This window comes from Mytilus galloprovincialis, chromosome 1 (genome assembly GCF_965363235.1).
Source record: "Mytilus galloprovincialis chromosome 1, xbMytGall1.hap1.1, whole genome shotgun sequence".
Classification (NCBI taxonomy): Eukaryota; Metazoa; Mollusca; class Bivalvia; order Mytilida; family Mytilidae; genus Mytilus; species Mytilus galloprovincialis.
This window is the reverse complement of record NC_134838.1, coordinates 70671348-70693825: the sequence shown is the minus strand read 5'-3', so window position 1 is coordinate 70693825 and position 22478 is coordinate 70671348. Positions and strand designations below refer to the sequence as shown.

The following is a 22478-nucleotide window of genomic DNA, read 5'->3' as shown; positions in this document are numbered from 1 at the left end:
CCAAAACAAAAACATGGCTGCAAAACGTTCTGATGTTTTGGTTCATCCAAGGTAAAGAAAATTTGAATTATTAAAATTGTCGATATATTTCAGTTTTATTCTTTATGTTACCTTGAAAACAGTATAAGAACAGTGTACTCAAACCTATAATTTATCATTTAAGAATTTTTGTATGTCCCTTTTGGGTTTATGATGACAACAAAATGATGTCTAAACACTTATCTAAAGTAAGGAGATGTTGTATGATTGCCAATGTCATGAGCATCAAACAGACTGACACTGAAGCGGATATAAGCAGTTATAGTTCATCAAAGGGCATTAGCAATGATGGAAACCAGCACCCTATAGTTACAAGATGTGAAATAATTTAAACGTGAAAAAACTGCCAAATTAGTTATCAATATACGTAACACAAATATGGCAGACAGCAACGAAAACATCTGCAGAACAGGCTCCTGATGAGATATGGTCACATACATAGTAAGAGAATACTAGTAGCCATGAATTATCATAATAGTTTCAGTGTTTTGTAATGTTTCATTTGCAGTTTAGCACAACACTTGTTATTTAAAAAGTTAATTCACGGTCAAGCTATAAGAAGACACAGTCACGAAAGGAATACGAGTCGGTGTACGGAATACAACATAGCAAATTTAAAATGTTTATATCTGTAGGTTTGTTTTTAAATACTCTTGACATAGTTTCAATCCTTTAATAAACCTATACCCTTCATAGTAATCCAATATATAAATTTTTTCATCATGTTGTTTTGCAAATGCAATCTTATACGCTTTTTTAAACCATATTTGTATTCTCATCTTTTGCTCAGAACGCTCTGTATTAATCCTTTTTTTAGACATCCTGAACATACACTTATCCAATGAACTTAATGAACATAAATATATGCCATTCCAATTTGGTATTAATGTTTCAGTATGCATTGAACATGTGCAATCATCATTTATATTATACAATAGATTTGGCGATCAAAAATAAGTCTTTATATATTTCAGGGAGAGAGAAAAGAAAACTTCTCCGGAGGAAGATATAGAAATGCTCCGATATATCTTTGAATTAGTTGAGAAGATGGTTAATTGTGAAGAATACGATAAAGATCTTCAAGACGAGCTTACATCTGCTTTTCCAAACTTTATGATTGTATTGCAAACAGCAAAACGAGATCTTTTAAGAAATGATTGTGGTATAGTTGTTGCTGGTATGTTTGTTATGTGCAATAAATAGTAAAATAACAAACTCCAAGTAAAGTTCAATACGGAAAGTTCCTAATCAAATGGCAAAATCAAAAATTTAACACATGAACGAAGAACTGTCATATTCCAGTCTTGGTACACGCATTTACGTATGTAGAAAAAGGTGGGTTTAACATGGTGTTATATCTAGCAAAATCTCTCACTTGTACGACAGTCAAATACAATTCCATTATATCAATAACGCTGTGTGAGAAAACCAAAAAGACATAAGGTACGAAATGTCAAAAATAAGTGTACTGCAGTCTTTATCACTATAAAAACAAACAAATGTATCAACAAAGAAACACAAAAACACATAAAGACATATAGTCAATGTGATTGGCATTGGGCATTTTGATTTCCTGATACAAAATCGCTATTTAAACTTGAAAAAACTAAAGTTTAAAAAAAGGCAGATTAACTGCTACTCGCCATTTCAAATCAAAATCACGCCATTAATTCAAAGCAAAGGGTGTAATAACACCATTGATTTGTCCATATTAGTCTTTATGCAGAAATCATCTTTGTTTCGAAATAAAGAAATACTTGACATGAGTTTTTTTTTATCCTGTCTAGTATTATAGAAAAAAGTTCATACAATGTTTCATTGCATATAAAAAAAAAATAACCTTTACTGGAAATAAACTATCAAACTTTCACCCTTTTCCCTCTATGTACAAGAGTTAGTAACCATGTAATCTCATTAATATTTCGACCCTTTTACGTATGCAACCGGATGTGACGAATTATGATTTGCTGGTATTACAACAAAAGGTCACTAGTCATTGATAAAGGTTCCTTAAATAAATTTAAGCCGAAGTTATTGATTACTTTCAAGAACTGTGTAGCTTTCCTTTGGAAGTTATACGGATTGATGTTGAGAAATCAAAATGTATTGCAGGCATAGATGATAAACTAAATACTAAGCAACACGAACACCACCCAAAACTCTTTGTGATTACGGGTGTTCTGGAGGGATGAGCAGTTCCTGCTTCCAATGTTGAATTCGCGGTGTTGCCCATGTTAGTACAACCCCGCTAATAAGTCTTATTCGGTAGGTAAAATTCATGAAAAGTGGACGGGATTGTATTTACGACATTGAGCACATAGCCGCTTTCATCTGTGAAACTTATATTCCATTACGGGCCATATCTTGGTTGGCGTCCGTGAAATTCAAGAAGAAATGATTTCATTCACCATTTGGAACTCTAAGTTAAGTTTCCAGTTAAAAAAATCCGTCTATCATAATTGAGAGACTATGCTAATTGATTTAACACTTTAATTAATTGTCTTTAGTTTTAAACGTTTTCAAACCTCAGGTAAACATAATGAAAAAGAGTTTACATGTATGTAATGATTTGATCTGATTCAACTTATAATCAGGATTGACGGAGACATACAAGCTAAGTATGGTCTCATTAAACTTATTTCAGTCGGAAAGTCGGAAAAATTCTGAACGACGTTTAATGTCCGTGTGACTGTGTTTGAAGTCTAAATACGCAGCAGGTTTGAGTTACGATGTGAACTCTGATGTCTAGTGAAGAGAGAGAGTTGGATGCACTTATAGACATTCAAGAATCTCTGAAACAATTCATTTTCTAAGGAGTCTATAGATAATCGGTTGCATGGCACAAATTAAGTCCCTCTCCGACATACCACCACTTTCCGCTTGCTATCCAATTTGTGTTCTTTGTCCCGAAAGACTTAAAGGTGAATTTGAAAAAGTGTTACATTTATCTTTAAGTGCACCAATAATTTAAAATGAGGCATATAATGTCAATGTCAGTTTTCTACCAAATAGATGAACATAAGATAAACGCGGATCTACCTGAGTTGACATCAGCTAAACATCGTATTGCTCGTATAACCCCCCCCCCCTTTCCCCCCGCTTGTAAATCTTAAAATAATTTTTGTATTAACCATTTCTTGTTTTAATGTTATCTTTACTATAAATTGAATATCCAGCACTGACATTGAATAGGGTGACACGTTGTCGCTACACTCCTTTAAATATACACATGTCATAATTACATTGGCCTGAGGGTAACTTAATAATAGGAGGATCAAAGGATTTAATCAAGACAATCAAAGGCAGCTATCCCTATATTTCATTACTTTGTTGGTTTTATGATTAAAACGACGTTTTTTGTTAATAGATTTAAAGAAAAGTACTTGTTCACCCTATCATATACACAAGATTATTTTTTTGAAAATGGCACTGCTGAATCTAAGGATATTGCAAACTTTATTTCCACATCTGTACCTAATGCTCAAATGTATATCATTCTAAATAAAAACTGGAATCCACCTAGTTAGTTATACGTCCTTGTTGGAATAGAAAAAAAAAAGAAAAGTGTAAAAATGGCGTATTGTGTTATACAGTAAATCTTCTTATTACCGGCTGGCCATGGGACTAAAAATAAAAACAGAGCGTGTCGGTTAGCTATAAATTGAAATATAGTTATGTACCTTTTTTTATTCGACGCCTATGTCTTCACTAAGTCACCTTTTTTCAGTTTTGTTTAGTTCTAATTTGCAGGAATTAATAAAATATGCATTACATTGAGAGTATTTCATATCAGTAAAGGGCAATAGCCTGTATTCAAACAGACTGATCGAGACACCCGTCGGTCGTAAAATTCCTTAAACTCCCCGTTGTATAAAGTTAAGGACGGTCACATTATATGCATTTGATACGGTGCATTTATTATGGATATATTTCAGACTCCATTTATGAAAGAAAACTTATAAAGCAAAGTTTTTTTTTGTAGCTCTATTTTAGAACATGTAATTTAAACTTGTTGAAATGAAGTTAGTTTAAAATTTGTCAAAGTAAGCTTAAAGAATTTCTTTTTTTTAATTTAGATTTATTATGCATGTCTCTATACTTAGTATGCGATGCGTGACAGTTTATAAGTAGGTGTTCTTTTATATGCATTTTATACGGTGCATTTGTTAGGGATATATTTCAGATTTCATTTATGAAAGGAAATCCATAGAGCAGAAATTTGATTTTTTTTGTATCAATTTAAAATGTAGATTCAAATATTTTTCACTTCAAACGATAAAGTAAAACTTCTTCAAAACTTATATATGATGTATAGTTCGGCGTCAGCAAAAAAGAAGCCAAGGAAAGTGTTTATCTCTTCTTCACAAATACGTATTTCATTGAATACCGATATTTATCATGTTTATAATTTTTCTAACAATGACGTTCTACCTCCATAAGCCTGCAAATGTAAATATCGGCCTTGTTCAGTTTAGAGAATGTGTATTGCTCCTTTTGCATTAACCGTACATATTATTATTGCTATTATGATGAAACAGCATGTTAAGTACCAAACCAATTGCAACTAAAATTTAAATCACAAACACGTTTTACAGGATCTCAATATTGACGACTTCAAGTATAAACCTACTGATTGCACATGTGCTAGTTCCCAATTCACATATAATCAGACTGGCAACGTTATTACTAGTGACCTCAACATTATCAATAACACTTCCCTGCAAAATGTGTTATCTAAAGGTCCGAAATATCGTGAGCCTAAATCCATCAATTGGAAATACAACTTCAAATTACTGATGGATTCAGTCGAGGATTGTGCCAGGCAATGGTTGGGTTCGTGTTACTTAGTCTTTAGTTTTCTGTGATATGTCTTGTATGCTTTTATTTGTCTGTTTGACTTTTGCTTTGTTAGCCATGGCGTTGTCAGTTTAACCTCCTCTATGAGTTTGAATGTCCCTCTGGTATCTTTCGTCCCTCTTTTAAGTAATGGCTTCACACATTTTTCAGTATTTCAACATATTGTTTGTTAAACTCACACTGCATATATAATCTTTTATTACCCAATTTCAACTTGGTTTGGTATAATTGTATAGCTCTTTTCTGTTTGGTTAAGGCGAAACCAGTGCAGGAAAGACCTCAGTAATAAATTGGATTGTTGGCAAAAGCGTTTTCGTTACTAGTAATGCTGCAGCAACAGGAACAGTCTGCAGAATACGAAATTCAAAGAAATTGCAGATCAAAGCTTACACAAAGGAAGAAGAATTGAAAAGAGAAGAACACCCTAATGATATGAAACGTTTCAAATCTGTCATCAGGACATTAACAGATGTCGAAAAAATAAATGCTGATATGAAGGACCTGTTTTATGTCGACGCGTACCTTCCTGTTCCACTTCTGCAGGTAATTCAAATAGTTGATAAAGCTGTCGATTTGACACTTATTTCATTTTTAGCTCACCTGGCCCGAAGGGCCAGTTGAGCTTTTCTCATCACTTTGCGTCCGGCGTCCGGCGTTCGGCGTCCGGTGTCCGGCGTCCGGCGTCCGGCGTCTGTCCGGCGTCCGGCGTCGTACGTCGTCGTCGTCCATCGTCGTTAACTTTTACAAAAATCTTCTCCTCTGAAACTACTGGGCCAAATTAAACCAAACTTGGCCACAATCATCATTGGGGGTATCTAGTTTAAAAAATGTGTCCGGTGACCTGGCCAACTAACCAAGATGGCCACCATGGCTAAAAATAGAACATAGGGGTAAAATGCAGTTTTTGGCTTATAACTCAAAAACCAAAGCATTTAGAGCAGATCTTACGTGGTAAAATGGTTTATCAGGTCAAGATCTATCTGCCCTGAAATTTTCAGATGAATCGGACAACCTGTTGTTGGGTTACTGCCCCTGAATTGGTTATTTTAAGGAAATTTTGCTGTTTTTGGTTGTTATCTTGAATATTATTATAGATAGAGATAAACTGTAAACAGCAATAATGTTCAGCAAAGTAAGATTTACAAATAAGTCAACACAACCGAAATGGTCAGTTGACCCCTTTAGGAGTTATTGCCCTTTATAGTCAATTTTTAACCATTTTTCGTAAATCTTAGTAATCTTTTACAAAAAATCTTCTCTTCTGAAACTACTGGGCCAAATTAAACCAAACTTGGCCACATTCATCATTGGGGTTTTTGGTTTAAAAAATGTGTCCAGTGATCCGGCCATTCAACCAAGATGGCCGCCATGGCTAAAAATAGAACATAGGGGTAAAATGCAGTTTTTGGCTTATACCTCAACACCAAAGAATTAAGATCAAATCTTACATGTAGTAAAATTGTTTATCAGGTCAAGATCTATCTGCCCTGAAATTTTCAGATGAATCAGACAACCCGTTGTTGGGTTGCTGCCCCTGAATTGGTAATTTTAAGGAAATTTTGCTGTTTTTGGTTATTATCTTGAATATTATTATAGATAGAGATAAACTGTAAACAGCAATAATGTTCAGCAAAGTAAGGTTAACAAATAAGTCAACACGACCGAAATGGTTAGTTAACCCCTTTAGGAATTATTGCCCTTTATAGTCAATTTTTAACCATTTTTCGTAAATTTTAGTAATCTTTTACAAAAATCTTCTCCTCTGAGACTACTGGACAAAATTAATCCAAACTTGGCCACAATCATCTTTGGGGTATCTCATTTAAAATATGTGTTCGGTGACCCGGCCATCCAACCAAGATGGCTGCCACGGCTAAAAATAGAACATAGGGGTAAACTGCAATTTTTGGCTTATAACTCAGAAACCGAAGCATTTAGAGCAAATCTTGGTTAAATTGTTTATCAGGTCAAGATCTATCTGCCCTGAAATTTTCAGATGAATCGGACAACCCGTTGTTAGGTAACTGACCTGAATTGGTAATTTTAAGGAAATTTTGCCGTTTTTTGTTATTATCTTGAATATTATTATAGATAGAGATAAACTGTAAACAGCAATAACGTTCAGAAAAATATGATCTACAAATAAGTCAACATGACCAAAATAGTCAATTGACCCCTTAAGGAGTTATTGCCCTTTATAGTTAATTTTTAACATTTTTCATAAATTTTTGTAAATTTTTAGAAAATATTTTCCACTGTAATTACTTGGCCAAGTTCATTATAGATATAGATAATTGTAGCAACAAGAATGTTCAGTAAAGTAAGATCTACAAACACATCACCATCACCAAAACACAATTATGTCTTGAATTTATCTGTGTCCATTGTTTAATATGCACATAGACCAAGGTGAGCGACACATGCTCTTGAGAGCCTCTAGTTTCACATGTTAGTTATTGCATTTATCTACAGAAAGGCATTTTGTTTAAAGGCATACGTGAGACCTTTCATTGGTTGAAATAACATGCCGACGAGTATCTCTCTGTATTGGTTTTACAGATAAATTAGATAAATTACAATGCTGTCGATTTGACACTGAACTCTTTTTCTCATACTTTCTTATAACATATCTTCATGGCATTTTGTTTAAAGGTGGAAATAGGAAATACCATTGTTTTAATGAATATAGCGATTTGCAACTTGGCGGTATTTGTATTAAAAATAGGCAACGGTAAAAATGAACAAATTCCATAAAAACCCTTACAGTAAAAATCATTAGAGAAACAATTTCACTACCAAATCTCGTCAAAATCAATATGTATCCACTCTCGATTTTAAATATTCAAAACGCATTTGACATTGAAATATTCCACAGCCTTTCTTAGTAAAAACTTCCAGTTATTTATCATTTCCGTCGATCAATCACTATATCGCACATCATATAAAGCATGTAAAGAGAATGAATGGTGAGAAAGTCTGATTTGTTGTTCTCAGCTATTTTATATTTGCTAGAAAAAATGCATAAGCATAACTTAAGTTAACTCATTGGCCAGGAAATTTCATTAGAATTGACACAAATGTTATCAACACTCTATGTCTGAATTGCACTGTCTAAAATATTTGGTCAATTCTTAAGAGTCTCAAAGCTAACCTTGAATTTATAGCAGGATCAATTCATGAACAGCCGGGTAATAACACAATGATATACATGCATTATTACGATGACAACAGAGTTTACTACTAAATAGTGAAAAAAATCCCTATAAAAACTTCGCTTACAAGTTAAAGTAATGTAGACCATTATCTGGCGAATCGCCTTCACGGCTTCCTCATTGACAACGTCTCATCATCTTCTGATAATGGAAAGAGAATTCATTAAGAAGTATGCAATTTAAACTTCTCTGGAAATCCTTATAGCATAAGTTGAATTATTAAAGCTTATACAGAAATATTGGTGCGGAATGAAGGTCATAATATTTTAATTATTTTGTTTCAGTATATGCTTAACTATGGCGCGGAATCAGGATCATAATTATCGCTTTTAGCTTATGCTTAATCTTTTTAATCATAAGCTTAATTCGTTTTAACATAAGCAAAATTCATTCAAGCATAAGCTAAATTCATTTTAGATTTAGCTAAACTCATTTTAGCATAAGCTAAATTCATTTTAGTATAAGCGAAATTCATTCAAGCATAAGCTGAATTGATTTTAATATAAGCTAATATCAATTAAGCATATGCTGAATTGTTCAGCTTATACAGGAATGTTGGCTCGGAATCAAGGTCATAAATATCAAACATCGCATATATGGTTATACATACCAAGCTCCTTTAAGCATATTCTTTATTTATGTAAGAAAATATTTAATGAATATAGATTATGCTAAAATGAATTTAGCTTATGCTAAACTCGTTTCAGTATATGCTTAACTGATTTCAAGCATATTCTAAATTCATTTAAGCATATCCTTAATGAACTTGAGAATAAACTGAATTCCTGAATTTTAAGAAAATATCCTCCAATGAGTGCAGCCGTTACACAAGAATGCAACCATGATTTGATTTAAAAAGGAGAGGGGCTAGGAAGGATTTGTTTAGCCTGCGTGACTAATAGCACATGCTTAACTGATTTCAGCAAAAAAAAGTATACTTAGTATATATGATCATATATGCGAAGTTTAATATAAATTTATTACTTTGATTTCGCGCCAATCTTTCTGTATGAGCTGATTATAATCCTGATTTCGCGCCATACCAATGCAAATGAAGATGGTACAACCCAAGCAGAAAACGTGATCAAAATCCTTATCATTCAACTTGAAGCGTTAAAAAAACCTTGTTTTATAAATTAGCCCATACTGCGAAGTGAACTTTCAAGTTGGACCAATTCAATTTCGCTTCACTAGTGATGATGCTAAATTAAAATTATTATTGTGAATATACATGACTGCATCTACGATTTTACATGATTTTACTCTCATCAGTACTCGTCTTGATTCAAAATAACTTTATATATGATAGTAAATGTATTCATTTATCATGAATGTAAAGACTTAGCATATAGGTATTTATTCTCGTTGTAAAAGGGTAACGTGATTTTGGTTGACACACCAGGAATAGGCGAATCTGATGATTTAGACAAAATCTTACTTGAATTCTTACCCCATGCTGTGTCCTTCATGTTTATAATCAACGCAAACAACGCTGGAGGAGTCTGTGATGATCGGGTAAGATGAATGAAGTGTTTCATAGAAAAAAAAAATGAAAATACTAATGGTAATATGATTATTTATAACAACAGACAAGACAAATGCAAGCAACACATTTTTGAGGGAAATATTCACAAATTCAAATGTTATCGACTTACGGAACGAGAGAAAATATAAAATGCTAATTAGACAAGCAGACTCTCAATAAAAGACGAAATAACACAGCAATAAACAATTATAGGGGTTAAACTAGTTTCAAAGTGCCAACCATCCAATTAACCTGGAACAATACAAAAACAAACTATGCAAATCAGTAATTAAGAGAATAACGACTATGAGAAACAGCAAAACGCGACACGCACTGCATTACAGGCTCCTGACATGTGAAAGGCAAATATAGAAAAAAAAATTAAAAAATCAGTTGACATTTTTTATACGCCCGTCAAAATTTTGACGGGATGTATTATGGTATAAAAATGTCCGGTGTCCGTCCGTCTGTCCGTCTGTCAGGCGTAAACATGTCGCACCGTAACTTGAGAACGACTTATCCAAATTTCAAGAAACTTAATATAGTTGTTTCTTATGATGGTCAAATGATCTGTTTACTTTTTGGTGACAATAAGATTTAAACTTTTTGAGTTACGGCACTTTATAACTAAAACAGGGGTGTGTTTTTTTCACATGTCGCACTGTATCTCAAAAACGATTCTTGATTATGATTTAAAACTTTAAACACTTCTTAGTTATATTAATCTCAATAACTGTATACTTTTTGGTTATGATTCAAGATTTCATTTTTGAGTTATTGAGTATTTTGTAAAAAAGGGGGAGGGTTTTTTTACATGTCGCGCCATATCTCAAAAACTATTTATGATTATTGCTTAAAACTTTACACATGTCTTTGTTATATTAATCTAAAAATCTGTATACTTTTTGGTGATGATTCAAAATTTCATTTTTGAGTTATTAGTATTTTGTAAAAAAGGGGGAGGTTTTTTTTACATGTTGTGCCGTATCTCAAAAACGATTTATGATTATTGCTTAAAACTTTACACACTTTTTTGTTCTATTAATCTAAAGATCTGTATACTTTTTGGTGATTATTCAAAATTTTATTTTTGAGTTATTGAGCATTTTGTAAAACAGGGGAGGGTTTTAAATAATTTATGATTATTGCTTAAAACTTTACACACTTCTTTGTTATATTAATCTAAAGATCTGTATACTTTTTGGTTTTGATTCAAAATTTTATTTTGGTAATATTTAGTTTTTTGTAAAAAAAAACAGGGTGGGAGGTGTCACATGTCCCGCCGTGTCTCTAAAACAGTATATGGTTATTGCTTAAAACTTTCTCAGAAACTATTTATGATTATTGCATAAGACTTCCACATAAGACGTCGGGCGTATCATGGGCTCATGACGCAGCTGTTTATTTTTAAATTCATAAGATTGAACACAAATATAATTACATTTAACAAACATGATAAAGTGGAAGGGAATGTGTTAGATAAGATGTGGTATGAGTGCCAATGAGACAACTCTCCAACCAAGTCACAATATGTAAACATCCCCAAATTTGTCATATCAAGTACAGGCAGCGTCCGAGAAAAAGAATCGTAGGTTCAACCTGAGGTATCAATACACAGTTAGGAGTTAGTTTAGTTTCGCATTTTGGCCACTATGGATTTTTCAAATAGGAAAGTTATTGTGTAATAAAATTAATTTTTAGACAGCTGAATGCTAATTTAGCCTTCAAAGATGGTTTATAAGAGCATCAAGATTATTCTTTACATGTTTTATGGGCTGTTTTCGGTTTGACAATCCGTATTTTTTTTTACACGAAGTTTTTGACGCAATTTTACATAAAAATGAGATGAAAGACATATGATTTTCATTGAATTTGCTGAATGATATATGTACACAGTTTCAGAAAAGGTATTACTTCAAGCGATTAAAATTCAACTTTTAGCCAAATTTCGGGGAAATATGTGACATCTTTTCCCCCCTTTTTGCAATATTTTATAACAAATACATGCAGATTGTTGCCATGGATACACCCAAAAGAATTTATATTTTATCATTTTATATACTGGATATAAAATCTATGGAAGATTCTAATTACATACATATGCCCATATATGACACAAACAGTAAGCTTGATATTGCAAGAGAGCAATGAAAAGGGGATGGTAAAATTTATAAGGGCAAATTTTAATATTTTTTCCTAACTGTTTATTGCTACCTTATGGCATACTTACCAAGCTCAGAATTGTATAATTTAAGACTTTTCATGCCACAAATCTATTGATATTTGGATTCTAAATTAACTTCTGAGGAAATTAAGTGTTTAAGAATGACAATACATGTTAATTTTATTGTTTACAGTCCTTAGCAACCAAAATTAGACATTTTGACACAAGGCTTATATTTGTACTCTATCGGCTTAACTCTTGCTTCTGATGGACTGGGCTGCATGTAGTAGCCTAAGTATTGAACGCGTTGGTTTTTTTCTTGCGAATATATCAAATTATTGTTTTAATCAAGATTTCAGGTTACATTTTGGCATATTTGAAATGTATAGTTAAATCAGAAGTAAAAATTGATTCCCTATCACCAAGTGTTTTAATCAAGGGTTAACATCTCATAAACATGTTTGTTTCACCCCGCCGCAATTGTGCACCTGTTCCAAGTCAGGAGCCTCTGGCATTTGTTAGTCTTGTATGATTTTTAATTTTAGTTTCTTGTGTATAATTCGGAGTTTAGTATGACGTCCATTATCACTGTACTAATATACATATTTTTAGGGACCAGCTGAAGGATACCTACGGGTGCGGGAATTCTCGCTACATTGAAGACCCATTGGTGGCCTTCTGCTGTTGTCTGCTCTATGGTCGGGTTGTTGTCGCTTTGACATATTCCCCATTTCCTTTCTAAATTTTATTTGGTATGCAATAAGCATAAAGATTAACATTTTTATGCTTGAAATTGCTAAATTTTGTACTATTTTGCATCATCAGAGATCTTATTAAGATTTTCAACATTTAAAAACTGACAAAAGAGGTATAGTTTTTAAGATTTTGCTAAAAATTGAGGCAGAGACAAGATTTTACACTTTGACTTGGCACCTTTTTTTAAAATCAATTTTTGTCGCGTTTCAGTGTCAACTGCTAACCTTCATAAGATATTCATTACTCAACCAATTTTCAAAAATAAAAGGCCATTTTGCTCGATTTAGCTAGCAGAACACAGAAAATAAGTTAAGATGGAGAATTTAAAAAAAAATATCTACTATTAAGGCATACTTACCAAGCTCAGAATTGTAAAATTTAAGACTTTTCATGCCACAAATCTATTGATTTTTGGATTCTTAATCAACTTCTGAGGAAATTAAGTGTTTAAGAATGACAATACATGTTAATTTTATTGTTTACAGTCCTTAGCAACCAAAATTAGACATTTTGACACAAGGCTTATATTTGTACTCTATCGGCTTAACTCTTGCTTCTGATGGATTGGGCTGCATGTAGTAGCCTAAGTATTGAACGCGTTGGTTTTTTTCTTGCGAATATATCAAATTATTGTTTTAATCAAGATTTTAGATTACATTTTGGCATATTTTAAATGTATAGTTAAATCAGAAGTAAGAAATTGATTCCCTATTCCCAAGTTTTTTAATCAAGTCTTTGGTATGCAATAAGCATAAAGATTAACATTTTTATGCTTGAAATTGCTACATTTTGTACTATTTTGCATCATCAGAGATCTTATTAAGATTTTCAACATTTAAAAACTGACAAAAGAGGTATAGTTTTTAAGATTTTGCTAAAAATTGAGGTAGAGACAAGATTTTACACTTTGACTTGGCACCTTTTTTTAAAATCAATTTTTGTCGCGTTTCAGTGTCAACTGCTAACCTTCATAAGATATTCATTACTCAACCAATTTTCAAAAATAAAAGGCCATTTTGCTCGATTTAACTAGCAGAACACAGAAAATAAGTTAAGAGGGAAAATTTGAAAAAAATATTTACTATTAAGGCATACTTACCAAGCTCAGAATTGTATAATTTAAGACTTTTCATGCCACAAATCTATTGATATTTGGTTTCTAAATCACGTTCTGAGGAAATTAAGTGTTTAAGAATGACAATACATGTTAATGTTATTGTTTACAGTCGTTAGCAACCAAAATTAGACATTTTGACACAAGGCTTATATTTGTACTCTATCGGCTTAACTCTTGCTTCTGATGGATTGGGCTGCATGTAGTAGCCTAAGTATTGAACGCGTTGGTTTTTTTCTTGCGAATATATCAAATTGTTGTTTTAATCAAGATTTCAGGTTACATTTTGGCATATTTTAAATGTATAGTTAAATCAGAAGTAAGAAATTGATTCCCTATCACCAAGTTTTTTAATCAAGTCTTTGGTATGCAATAAGCATAAAGATTAACATTTTTATGCTTGAAATTGCTACATTTTGTACTATTTTGCATCATCAGAGATCTTATTAAGATTTTCAACATTAAAAAAACTGACAAAAGAGGTATAGTTTTTAAGATTTTGCTAAAAATTGAGGTAGAGACAAGATTTTACACTTTGACTTGGCACCTTTCTTTAAAATCAGTTTTTGTCGCGTTTCAGTGTCAACTTCTAACCTTCATAAGATATTCATTACTCAACCAATTTTCAAAAATAAAAGGCCATTTTGCTCGATTTAACTAGCAGAACACAGAAAATAAGTTAAGAGGGAAAATTTGAAAAAAATATTTACTATTAAGGCATACTTACCAAGCTCAGAATTGTATAATTTAAGACTTTTCATGCCACAAATCTATTGATATTTGGTTTCTAAATCACGTTCTGAGGAAATTAAGTGTTTAAGAATGACAATACATGTTAATGTTATTGTTTACAGTCGTTAGCAACCAAAATTAGACATTTTGACACAAGGCTTATATTTGTACTCTATCGGCTTAACTCTTGCTTCTGATGGATTGGGCTGCATGTAGTAGCCTAAGTATTGAACGCGTTGGTTTTTTTCTTGCGAATATATCAAATTATTGTTTTAATCAAGATTTAAAGCTAGCTAAGCCTTCCATTTGTATGACCGTTATTTGTAATTCCATTTTATTGACAAAATATAATGGAGCAACCTAAGCAGACTTCTTTGTTACTTATATGAAGTATTTTAGTCTAAGATGCATGATTATTTATCAGTTGATTTTGGCTTTGAAATGTAAATGTCAGTAAATGCAAATCTCTCAGATCTGTATTTTGTTGTGGGGAAGTATGAGTTCCCTACTATGTGTTTTGTTACATGTAGTTCAATTAGTATTGTGATGAGTTTAGCCTTTTTCGACTAATTTTTATAGAGTTTTGTAATGTTGTTTTGCTACACCACTGTCCCAGATTAGGGTAGGGTTTGCGCCTTCAAACTCGTTTAACCCCGCCACATTTTGTATGTGCATGTCGCTTGTTGCTGTGTAAAATCTTTATATTTCTCTTAATATCTTATGCATAAATAAGGCGTTATTTTTCTCGTTTGGACTGTTTTACATTTGACATTTCGAGGCCTTTTATAGCTGAGTATGCGGTATGGGCTTTGCTCATTGTTGAAGGCTGTACCGTGACCTATAATAGTTTGTATTTTTTATGGTATTTGCTCTCTTGTGTCTCATTGCCAATCATACCACATCTTCTTATTTTTATATTTAGTTAATGTTACAATAATTGGGATCTAGCAGAAAAAAATGTGTAATCATAAATCACATTCTTACAACACAATCGAAAAGTTTTTGCAGTTGATAGCATATGATTCAGCACAATGCTTTTTCATTCGAAGTTATATTTGTTAAACTTAAGTTTAACTTAACCAAATGGAAAATATACTGGGCAAACAATTCTTCTCCTGCTTGCTCTAGCATTACTGTGCATTTGTATGGATAATTAAATTGTGTGAACTGGATGCATCTGTAGCGTAATCAGACCTTGTCCAAAATGTGACACTGACGTGTGACTAATGGATGTATAAACTCAGTGATAAGTATAATTCAGCAATGTCACATTCGAGGAAAAATGGGACAGGATCGTGGTGACGACAAATTGAACATGTGTTCATCTTTTGAAATGATATCCCGTAACGGTTAACCAGTTAATCATAAAAAAAATTTAGCATCACGAAAAAATGTTGGATTATAATAATCCTTTTTTCAAACTAAAATACTATGTAAATACGTTTTTGGTAATGGCGATCAACTGTGCAAATCACTGTGAATTCAAAATTAAGAAAGATCAAGAGTATACCTTTCAGCTCATTTGTAAAAAAAAATATTTTTGAATGATGTTTTTTTTTTATTATTTTGATTTCAGAATCTAACATTTTTTTTTACCTCGGCCATGTATGCAGGAAAGCAATATTTATTAAAGAAAAATGTATGTTTGCCTGAAATGTTAGTGACTAACGAAGTTTTAAGGAATACTTTATCATTTATAATGTTCAATAACATCTATCAATAATCATAATTTTAACACTCTTCTTTGAATTACGTTTTAGCTGATCAAAATTCTAAGAAATATCATGGGTAATCGTTCCAAAATGCCCTGCTTTAATACAGAAGATGTTATGTTTCTAACAAACAAATGGGACAGCATCGAAAAAGAGGAGTATCGTTCACCATCAGATGATGATGATGAAGAAGAAGAAGACAATGTGGATAGAGAGAACCAGCATGACAAAACTTTTCGAATTATCAATAGTAAACTGAAGAAAGGATGGCCACACATAGATCCGAAAAATATTTTTCGAATCAGCATGAAACAGGTATAACTTTCCTTTCAAGTTAATGTACGTTGATTGTGTATTTTCATCAAGAAATAGTTGATTATAATTATGCTGAATTCATTCAGTGTGTATTATGTACAATCTAAGAGTGTTTCTGAGTAGAAGTCTGTGCAGCTGTGGTTTTGTGTAGGATAATTTATTAAGTTTGATTTTCAAATACACATCCTTGTATTCGATTTATAATTTTAGATGCAAAGGGGGATTACGAGTGAATTTACTGAAGACTACAAGAGGTTTGAAGACGTTCTTCTTGATACCATCTACAAAAATAAGAACAAAAGAGTAGAATTTTATTTTTAGTAAGATATTTATCTTGTGAAACTTTTGATTCTGTTGAAATTACTGAACTAAAATTATGTTCATAGGAGTCAACATGCTACACCTTTATGTTACTTAATAATAAGTCAGAGAGAAAAAATATTTACAATTACCTTAATTATGTCTTTGTAACGAATATCGTTTATCTATTTATTTCAAATGAAATTGTATGTGTTATACTTTCCTCGTTATCAATAATATTGAATTTCAAATAAAATGTATATTGACAAGTTTCAGTAACCTTTCTATTTCTAGCTTTATACAGAACTTTATCCGAAATGCAGAAAGAGGCACTCTTGCTCGTTTGGTTCTACTTGAGAAGTCTGAAAAGGATCAAAAAGAATATATAAAAAAGAACAAAAAGGATATTGAGAATGTAGAGATGGAATTCCTTAAGGTATTATAACAATAATGTGAACTAGTCCTGTGGGGACGATTGTCAATTACACAACTATCCACCAAAAACCAAAAATAGTGTTTGAACTCAATTATACTGTAGGTCTCCATACGGCCTTTGACAATGAACAAAACCCGTGGTGTTCAGTAGGTCATAAGATATCCAGGAATGCAAAAAAAAATGAAACAATTCTACCGAAATAAAAACAGCCGAAATAAAAAAAACATATATGACACTACAAAAAATTACTGATTTGAGGGTCATTACTTAAAGTACACACTTGAGGACTGTAGTTGGCTAATATTGGTTGTCGGTACTCCTTCTGTAACTTTGAACAATTGATTAAAAAGAAATGAGTGTTTTTGCATTCCTGAAAGTGAATAATTCGAACTCATTTAATCCGTATGTATGTGACCTTCTATTGAATCCGTTTGCTAGAGATGAGCTACGCATGAACTAGGCGTGTTCATCTACTAGTATTAAAAGGAAAAAGAATGTCAACATTGAAAGTGAAACAAGGATAAACCTATCAGTTTGCTTATTCAATCCTCAAAAACTCATTCTAATACAGGAAAAGAACGATGATTTACAAATGAATATGTTAACCATATAATATGAAATTAAACATACCTAGAAAAATATAATCTGATTGTACGTGTTCTCTTTCTATTTATATCTGTATTTATGTTTATATCGGCTATATGACCGTCTGTATTTTAGAGGACATCTCGAAAATTGATAAGATGGCGTCTAGACCTAAATACACACGAAATTATGATACAGATTATCGAATCCATGTATCGTAAATTGTGTTATTTAGACTTTTTATCATTTGAATTTCAGTATTTTATAAATCAAATTTGAGAATTGAATAAAATCGGTGACCATGAATTTGACAGCCAATGCACCTTTAACATTATAATACAACAATAAACTGTTAAATCTAATGGAAAAGGCGGAGTGGGAGTTGGTAAACATTTTTTCTCATTGAGTTTTACCGACTTAAAAATAGTTATAACAGCCCAATATATTTAGGATGTTTACAAACTTTACAAATGTATACATTCGAATAAATGCTTAACATTTATAACCCTGACAGTAACTTAATTCGAAACACTTCCTTATTTCCATATGAGTACTTAGAAAAGTTCTGATTGATATAACTTCATAGTTTCTTTGATTAATAGACACACACTATCTGTGTGCATTTTTTATATTGATTTCAGAGGAAGGAGGAAATGGAAAGATACAGAAAGAGTATGGTAAGGCAATTGGCCGAAAAGTTGCACAAATACTTACATTCTGATAATGGAAAACAAAAAATACTGAATCCAATCGACGAAAAACCCATTCAGGAAATTGCATACAGCAAACTTGGCGAAGAGGTGAAACACCGCATTGAAAGGGGAATTCAAAAGTGGTGTGAAAGCGACGAAGTAAAGTCAATATTGAATGAAGCAGATGCACAAATACGGTCATTGGTAGAAGATATGGAAAAAAAAATGCAGGGAATAGAATATGAAATGTTAGGAATTTACCACAGAGAATACAGCGGGACAAGAACATTTTTCGTAGGTCTTGGAGTTGGCCTTTCAATAGCATTTTTTCCCTTTGCATGGATTTTCCCAGTGGTGTTAACACTGATCTTAAATCCGATTATACGTGTGGTAGAGTGGTTGTTTCTGAGCGCTGATACTTGCCGAAGAAGGGCCGAAGAAATATACGATAAGTGTGTTAAAGAAATGGATGTAGAAACACTACATAAACACTTTGAGGAGTCGTTTGGAACCCAATTTGATAAAGTTTTGGAGCAACTTTTCAACGACGAAATTCCGAAAAAACTTGAAACTCTTTCAAAGACCAATGACAAGCTTCTTGAAGACTACAACAGTATGCGCAAGAAAGAAGGAGCCCTCTTGAAGCTGAAAGTTATGATCGACAAAATCCAGAAAGAAGTGGAAAACTTTCGCGAAATAACAAAATGGTAAAGTGGAATAAGTATCACTTGACTGTGGAATGTATGAAATATATATATCATATATAGCTAGTTAACAGTTTTACTTCCTAATTAATTTAATGTTTTTTAAAGAGTGTCATAAATAACCTTGTAAATATTCAGGAAAAACATTACTAATGTCAAAAATATATTCAAGGTAAATATATTGTGTAATTCATTAAAGGAATAATAAACAATTGTTCAATCATATAATTATTATATCCGAATAGTATCATAAATATAAATATAAAACATGGGGTGTTATTGCCAATCAGACAACCTTCCACCAGAGACCAATTGACAAATAAAATTAATATATAGGTCTGTGTACGGTATTCAACATAGAGCACAACCGATACCACATAGTTAGCTATAAGAGGCACACCAATGACTAATGTAAAACAATTTATACTATAGAATGAAATAGAAGAAGGGCCGAAGAAATATACGATAAGTGTGTTAAAGAAATTGATGTAGAAACACTACATAAACACTTTGAGGAGTCGTTTGGAACCCAATTTGATAAAGTTTTGGAGCAACTTTTCAACGACGAAATTCCGGAAAAACAATAGAATAGAACATTTTATTTTAAGTCGGGTTACATGAAATACTACAAACATACGCTCTGTAGAGCTTTTTGCCGACATTAATAAAGCAAAAAGTTATACATATAAAAGCAAGCACAAACAAGTAAAGCACTTAACTAGATTATAAGCACATACAAAGCAGACAAATAAATAAGCTAAACTAGTTCTAAAAATTGCATGGAAAACATTAAAAATCAAAAGCTACACAGCTACTTTAGTACAATTAATCTTGATGTACAGTTCTTAAGATGCATATCGTACATTGACCTATAATGGTTTACTTTAATAAATTGTTATTTGGATGGAGAGTTGTCTCATTGGCACTCATACCACATTTTCCTATATCTATATCACTTTCTTCGTCTGTTGAAACATTTAAGATTTTTTCTCAGTACTGTTTTGTTTTTCTAAAGGGACGTAACACCACTACTAACCGTGTATGAAATAAGCCCCGCCTCCTTATTACCTTATATGGAATATAAAGGGACGCAACTCCACTACTAACCGTGTATGAAATAAGCCCCGCCTCCCAACAAACCTAATATTAAATATTCACGGTTTTCACGAGGACGCTTTTAACTAATCATATTCCTAGAAATGTATAGGAGGTAAGATAAATTCCTATATTGCTATGAATCTCAGTTTATGACCAAACTCAGTTATGACACATCACTGTTCCATTTGGTTGATACATTCAACAATACCTACCGTTATCTGGATGCTATTTTTTCGGTAAATAATCCAGAATATTCTAAATATACTTCTGAAATTTACCAAAAAGAACTTACTTTAACTAAATCTAACATAAACAGCAGCAGTTGCCATTTTCTAGATTTAGACAATTCAATTTCTAAAGGGAAACTCCATACTAAAATTTACGACAAAAGAGACGATTTTTCATTCCCTATTGTTAATTTTCCTTTTTTAGACGGCGATGTGCCTTTCGTTGTTTATATATCCCAACTCGTTCGGTATGCCCGTGTGTGTAGTGATGTCATAGATTTTAACGAACGTAATCAATGCATCACTGGTAATTTTTTTAAGTCAGCGATTTCGTTTCCAAGAAAGGGTTATCGTAGTACCACCAATATTGTAATTAGATCTCTGAATATAGTTTATATTGGCACTAATACCGATTTTGTCATTAGCAAATTAAAACATAACTGAATTGTATTTTCTTTTTCAACGGGGTGTATAGAGACACATACGCATTCATTTTTATCTATAAATAAGTCACTCCTAACTAATCTACTACCTGTCGATACATTTATTTTTTTGGCATTGCACAAGTCATGTCTTCTTTGACTGTTCATGACGTTAAAATAATACTAAATCCCTGGGATGTGTTTTAGTTGATTTTAGTCTCTGATGCATTAATTTTTTATTATTAATTGTTTTGGTTTTTAACTAGCTGTCAGTAACTGCGAGTACTCTCAAATCGTACTCTCTTGTTAATTTCACCTGTTGATACTATTTGTAATGTTTTTTTGTTATTTTATGTTCATATGGATCTTGTCTATATACCAGCTTGATATTTGGAATTACTACAAATTTTCATTTCTTCGTACTATGAACATCAAAAGGATTTAATTTCTCCTTAAATACTGTTCTTGCACCTGTACAGGAAGTTTTATCTAGCACTAATTGTATAGTTTTATTTTTGATAATCACCCTATATGTACCAAGTGTTAGATAAATTTTATTTATATCAAAGAAATTTCTTGGTACTCCTAAACGGAAGATTTTATACACACAGACAAAGAAGTATACTTTTAAAACGACAAAATTATTTTCATTTAACTGTGTATGATATGACGCAGGTTTTTTCAAAAGTGATGATTTTCTAAAAATTGTTTAAAATTTCACAATGGCATCTTACTTTAACTTTGTTTAAACCTGTTTATTTACTTTTGACCTTAATTATTTATCCCTTATAATTTAAATAACTATGTTTTTGCATACAGGTATCGCAGATCAAATTTATTCTTTCATTGCGTGTTAATTTGTGTTTTTTTTTATTGAGTTAAGCCTTCAAATTGATATTTTATAGTGTGTTTTTCTATGTTGTGATGTTATACTATTGTTTCAGAAAAGGGAGAAGGTTTGGTACCATTAAAACGTTTAATCCCGCTGCAAATATTTGTACCTGTCCTAAGTCAAGAATATGATGTACAGTAGTTGTCGTCTGTTTAATATGTTGATCATACGTGTTTCTCGTTTTTTTTTTATAGATTAGACCGTTGGTTTTCCAGTTTGAATGGTTTTACACTCAGTCTAGTAATTTTTGGGCCCCTTTATAGCTTGCTGTTGGGTCTGAGCCAAGACTCCGTGTTGAAGGCCGTACCTTGACCTATAATGGTTTACATTTGTAAATTATTATTTTGATGGAGAGTTGTCTCATTGGCACTCATACCACATCTTCCTATATCTATCTGTAAACTGTATATATAAACTGTACAGTTCTAAAGATGCATACCAACTGTAAATGTATAGCTATAAAGCTATATATAAACTGTACATCTGTATAACTGTAAATAAACTGTGGATAGATACATGTATCATATCACACAAGATGCAGTGGTATAATATGTTTAGCTTATACAGAATAAAAAATGTGCAGTTAAAGTATATTTTTTCAGAGTTACAGTTTATACACACAGCTTTAAAAATGTGCAGTTTATATACAGTTTTACAGATGTACATTTTATACACAGATTTACAGCTGTACAATTT

The 22478-nt window shown here is 32.1% G+C and overlaps 1 protein-coding gene across 1 annotated transcript; it reads left to right on the top strand.

Moving 5' to 3' along the window:
* On the top strand, positions 1 to 19355 carry LOC143082838 (uncharacterized). Its single transcript, XM_076258765.1, has 8 exons — positions 1 to 51; positions 1014 to 1216; positions 5153 to 5439; positions 9483 to 9623; positions 16160 to 16426; positions 16637 to 16746; positions 17021 to 17162; positions 18389 to 19355. Exons 1-8 carry the CDS (start codon positions 14 to 16, stop codon positions 19148 to 19150), a joined length of 1950 nt encoding a protein of 649 aa, XP_076114880.1. The 5' UTR covers positions 1 to 13; the 3' UTR covers positions 19151 to 19355.
* Positions 19356 to 22478: the final 3123 nt, after the last annotated feature.